Source organism: Lygodium microphyllum, chromosome 11, assembly GCF_053477565.2.
Source record: "Lygodium microphyllum isolate KBCC chromosome 11, Lygodium_microphyllum_v1.1.10, whole genome shotgun sequence".
NCBI lineage: Eukaryota > Viridiplantae > Streptophyta > Polypodiopsida > Schizaeales > Lygodiaceae > Lygodium > Lygodium microphyllum.
In genome coordinates, this window is record NC_141145.1 from 162,107,167 (window position 1) to 162,113,166 (window position 6,000).

The window sequence follows — 6,000 nt, forward strand, 5'->3', positions numbered from 1 at the left end:
TGCCACTTAACAGCACACATGGACAAGTAGTAAAGTAAAATGGTGCACATATCCCCCTATAACCCACAGTCAAGCACTTAAAGCAACCCCGATATTATCCATTAAAGCAGGCTGTAATGGCAAATCAATCTTAGCCTGCACACCTTGGCAATCGAAGCTACTAAAAACAAACTTTCAACGAGGCAATCTCATCCTTGATCTAGGGTTTGAACGTCGTCTCCTGCAGCAACACTGCCACCAGAGCAGCACAGCAACCAAAGCAATCTCCAGTAACATCACCATCTTTAAGTCTGTCATTGACAACGTTAAGGCTGCCATCATCACGCTGCTGGTACAGCCAAAACTGCACAATATGTGCTAAAATGTGGCTTCCAAGATGTGGCTTTTTGCTTCTTGACTATTTAAGCTACACATATATTAATGCATGTTGTCACAGTACAAACCTTTCAAGAATCTGAATCTTACCTTTAAGTTTCTGTACAAGATCTTTCAGCTTCTTTTCATCCTGCTTCAGGGTTGAAAGTTCCATTTTCTCTTTTTGAATCATATCTTTGGCATGTGCAACATCACGCTTTCTGATTTCCAAACCCTCTTTAAAGGTCACAATTTTCTTTTCCAGCTTCTCCCGTAAAACTTTGCCAGCCTCTGAACAAGTGTTAACGCACCTAGATCTTCCATCATATTCATCACTCCCATCACAGCAATCTGACATGGACCCATTGCAGAAAATTCATCATAATTGGTGAAATCGGTCATGTAAACAATGTATGCCACAATGATAAAGCTGCAGTATAAATAGCAGACCACTCTTACCACAAATACCATCGTTGACTCTGGATGAAAATATCAGAAGTGGTGTGTGTCCTCTGTTCTTACAATAAAATCTCCCATTTGGACACGCTGATGTCCCTGAAAAACTCAAACAAGTGAATTCAGGAATGAGTAACTTGATAACACAAGTGAGCAAATCAATAATTAGTACTTAGAATGATGCAATTCCCATTAATTGCCAACAACCTAGCCCTGACCATGTTATCAATGCCCGGATGTTCTACAACTTCCTACGTTATCACATCCTTAGACAGCAGCTTACCAGGTTCATCCGTCCCATCTGCACAGTCACAAAAGTCGTCATTCAAGCGTTCAGCAATAAAGCTTTTTGATCCGTCTTTGCACCATATTATATCCGACTTGAAGTAGCTCTCATCTGCAGGGGGGTTGATGCAAAGATTTTGCTAATAAGTAAGATTTTCCATTACAGTATGCAAGTAGACCAAAAATGCTGCTCAACGGAGAGAACAAACAGAGAAAGGCTAAGATATGTCCACAGAAAAATCAGGTTTGCGTACTAGTCCATCATGATAATAAATGGAAACCCTAAATCAGATACTTCACTTTAAAAGATCGGCTTGTTTTGCAAACTCAACCTTCTGGAGAAATGCCACGCAGGTTGAGAGCGGAGGCTGCAGCTGCAATGGTGAAGCACCGCAAGGCGGTCAGCGGCAGTGTGATGAGGAGTAAGAAGGCGGCCAAGTTCACTGGACGGATCATAGTGCGATCGAAACCGCTGTTCCGTCCGTCAGCCAAACAGTCTAGCTGAATCAGGCGGAAACGGAGAGAGGGAGAGCGAGCGTCTATCTTGGCTAAAAAGCGATCTACGATTCTGATGAGAGAATCGTGTCAATCTGCTGTTGGGCTGCCGTCTATTGTTAGTGTAGGGTAGTAAGGTAGCCAAGAATCCATGCGAACACCGTGAATGCACTTTAGACCCGTTTCACGTGGGAGCCCCAACTTTCCAGCACCTTCCCACAAGAAATCCACACATTTTTTCTCCAATCGATCCTCTTTCTTACTCATGTGTCCCGGCTTTGGGTATCCGCAAGGTTTCAAGGCTTCCTAAAGAAGGTGGAAATATTGAGAAAAGAGGCATGAGTTGTCATGATATGGGAGTGTCTCATTAAACTTCACTCATGATGTGGGAGCGTTTCAAGAGCCATGAGATTTGCGTTTCGAGCCATGAGATCACTTATTCTTCCTTTTCCAATTCAAACTGCAATTTTCAGCCTGTGAACAGCAATCGCGACGCGCACGATTTTTTCAATCTGTCTTTTTTATGAAAATCCCATAACTAGCTAAAAAACAACTTGCTTTTTGCATGTCATCCTAATCTAGAAGCTTTTCTAACTTTTTCAGATTTTTACAATAAATAATATCAAAAATAAGCTAAAATTATCCAAAAATCTAGTATTTTTTTATAATCCATACAGCTCACACTAACACTAATGACTCGGATCACATTGACTCTCTTGATTAATAAGAAGTCGGATGATGATGCATTCCATGCTTTTTCACACTGTGTCTGCATAGCATCACGACATCCATCCCCTCTGAACTTGCACATCCTCCGGTATGTGCCAAAATCCTAGTTGTCACCGGATTCTAAGCCCTCCTCATCCTCTACAACCATATCATTTGCTTCTTCATCTTCCATATCTTCCTGGCTAGCCCCTATATCATGGCCACTATTTTCTTCCAATTCTGGCAACTCATAGACGATAGATTCCCGTCTCTTGAATAATTTGATACTTTTCCCTACTACCTAAAGTTTTATGAATGTCCCATCTAGCTCATTTAATGTATAAGTAGCATTATCAAATACATGTCTTACCACATAGGGTCCAAATCATCTTTTGGAAACTTTACACATAGCACTATGCTGGTTGTCTAAACCACTATCATAAACCAATACCCAATCCCCATCTTGTATGGTTCTTGGTCTCAATTATTGTATTTTATCAAATCGTTTATTGTTATGTATCCTTGCTGCCCTTAACTTTGCAATTGCTACATCTATGTCTCCTGACTTTTTTTCCAACTGTCTAATCCGTAAGGCTAATAACTCCTCTCGATTCAACTCCTCCTCCCAAGGTAGCACTCTCCATGTGATTGTCATCTCTTCTATTGGCATGATAGGTTTTTTACCATACATTAATTCTACAGGCATATATCATGTAATAGCACTATGAGTTGTTCTGTCAGCCCACAAAGTATAAAATCTTTGTCATCTAAACTTTTGCCAATGCTATAGCAACACCTTGCATTGCTAAATTCACTCTTGCAACATCATTTTCAGCCGCAAGTCATCTTCTTCCTCCTCATCCATCATCCCATCTTCATTCTCATAGCATACTCGAGATAACATGTTTGCCACTGGGTTATCTCTTTCTGCAATATGCTGAAATTCAGGGTTCAAAGATTTAATGTATGCAATCCACCGGAGCATAGCAATATCCGGGGTAGCACAACTTATAATCATACCCAATACTGGCAAACAATCGGTCTCAATGACTACAAGAGCACCCATAAAATACTCCTTATCACATTTAAGGGTTATCACAATTTCCCATAATTCTCTTTTAATCTGTGGATATCTTCTCTATCGTTCAGTCAATACTTTAGCACCAAAGCGTATTGCATATCTTTGCCCTTCCTCATCATCTTGCCCAATCGCCCATCCAATTACGATTGGGCTTGTATTAATAGTAATAATGATAGGCTTTCCATGTGAATAGTCAGCCCTACTCAATGTAGGAGCAGATTTTAAGAGTTGCTTCAATTTCTTTATTGCTTTCTGATGCTTTCTTTTCCAATGAAATCTCCGACCTTTTCTTAGAAGCTGATATAGAGCATCAACTACATATGCAAAGTAAGAAATCCATATCAAATAGAACACGCATGCTCCCAAGAATCTACGCACCTCTAATACATTCATGTATACATCTTGCATTCTATCAACCCCATCTATTTTTACTGGTGATGATCTTCGCCCATAGGGCCCACACATATGCCCAACAATCAAAACCTCTTCAACTCCAAAGACAAACTTTTGTCCAAAAATAGTTAAATGCACCTCTTCTAGACGTGTTAAAATCCTCTCACAATCCACAATATGGTCTGCAACAAACTGTCTGCACCCATGAGCATCCATCTCTTCATTCTTTTCATCCACCACTACACACCCTTTTATTGGAATATCATCCAAGAAGGGCATAGTCAATTGTGGTATAAAATCCATGAGTACCCTATTCATAGCATTTGTCATGTGTGCTACTGAGTTTCTTGCACCATGTGGAAGAGTACACATCCGTACTAACCCCAAGGGAGTCTTCATGGTTGTGATATCCTTGCTTTCAATTGCAAGCTGAAACTGATCATACCCCGAGTAAAGATCACCCAAATAATAGATCACTCTGCCTGCAATAGCCTCTGCAAATTCATCAACCACAGGACCTGCACCCACATTTCTTATCGTCACTTTATTGACTGATTGCATATCTTGAATAAATCTCAAAGCCCCATTTTTTTTTGACACAGTAAACCAACGATTTGAGTACGGGGTTGAAGAAGGCTCCAAGATCTTCATGAAATCTTTTCATTTAGCAAATCCATCAACATTGGCAAGTAAGCTTTAGGCATTGGAATAGGCCTCAAGTTCCATGGTACATGTGGCACAGTAAATATAGCCATAGGAGAGAACATTTTGATCCACGCAACCTACTTCACTTGGCTGAAATGCAAATGCCTTTCCATGCCTAGCCAACATCCGCATAAAACAGTCTCTCTTAGTAAGCAAAAGAAGCCCTTTTGCACCAACCTTCAATTCATGTAATGTTTCAGATGTAAACAGATGGCCTATATCTTTAGGATCCCATAAGCTTGGCTGCCTTGACACTTTTTCATACAAACCCTCGCTCTCTAATGAAAGTGGCAAAGTAATTGGTTTCACCTTTTTGTCAATTGTCTTATACTTTGTCTCCACAAGTGCTTCAACCCATTGCAATCATTCCTGCTGAGCAAACAATGCTATAACATCATATATATCCAAAGAACATACTGACAACACTCTGTTTTCAGCCTCATTTTCTGCATGTATAGTTGCTGAAATTTCAGCCATAGTGTCATTAATATTCAGCCCATAAAAGATGCCTGAAATGCCATCATTTTCAGCTAACAACCCCAATGCTCTCAATTCCTTAGTAGCTCATTTCATATATATGCGTTCAGCCTTACACATAGCCTCCATAGGCTTAAACCAACATAAATTGTTTGTTGTAAACTGAGAATAACTAATAGGAAATACATGCTTCATTTCATCAAGAGGCAAATACACCCTCTGAACAGCACTACTGTAGCCCCGCATTACAGCAGTGCTTAATGAAAATCCAAGTCTTCGAATTCTCTTGCATTTGGAGCCAAAGGAGACCCTCGAAGCGTATCCCGATTTCTAGGATGATTAATACAAACAGTAAGAAATTGGACTGCTTTCCTCCCATCCTTGCTTCTGACTCTTGCATAAGCAGAACCATCATCTAGCACATTTGTTTCCATACGCACTCCTATAATATAAGGTTGTCCCAAAATCACAGCATATGATGAATTCTCTTGCACGAAGAGGTGTTGCTCTTCTTGTACATCACGAATCATCACTTTTACATTAGGACATGCAGTATAGAGCTCCCTTGAAGAATTATTTGTAGCCCTCATACGCCAACCATGATCAGTATCTATAGGCCATACACAATTTTTATATAATCCACGCTCAATGACATTTATCTTAGACCCATGGTCAAGTAAAGCAACTTAAGAAGTTTCACGTTCCCCTATTTTCACTACCGTTTTAGTGGTAGCCCTAGCCCAATGATTTCTTGTGTAGTGACTTCGAGGAATAAATCCCAGAGTCTCTTTCCCATATTGTTGTATATACCTTATTCCACCATGCATATTGTTACAAGACAATGCATTTTCAACCACTTTTTTCTCTTTTCCACATGTTGTCCACTAATTAGTAGCATCATGCATAGATAATCTAATACTTACTTCATGCTCATATTCAGCCTGAATACCCAACAAACCAGTTTCCTCTTCAAATTGCAGCAATGCACTAGTGGTATCACCAAGAAATTGACGTTTCCTCTTAATTATGTTAATGATCTCATTATG

At 39.9% G+C, this 6,000-nt stretch overlaps 1 protein-coding gene across 2 annotated transcripts in view; it reads right to left on the minus strand.

Annotated features, from left to right (window-relative positions):
• The window catches only part of PSL4 (calmodulin-binding protein), a 49,435-nt gene extending 47,712 nt beyond the window's left edge, over positions 1-1,723 (minus strand). Inside the window, exons 1-4 of one of the 2 annotated variants that reach the window (XM_087688460.1) lie at positions 1,428-1,723; positions 1,094-1,207; positions 814-909; positions 466-705 (exon numbers count right to left, since the gene is read on the minus strand). In XM_087688460.1, coding sequence (XP_087544586.1) covers positions 466-705; positions 814-909; positions 1,094-1,207; positions 1,428-1,551 — 574 coding nt within the window. In that variant the 5' untranslated portion in view covers positions 1,552-1,723. The remainder of the gene's footprint in view (positions 1-465; positions 706-813; positions 910-1,093; positions 1,208-1,427) is intronic. The other variant, XM_087688461.1, reaches the window with a different exon arrangement.
• Between the last annotated feature and the right edge of the window lie 4,277 nt (positions 1,724-6,000).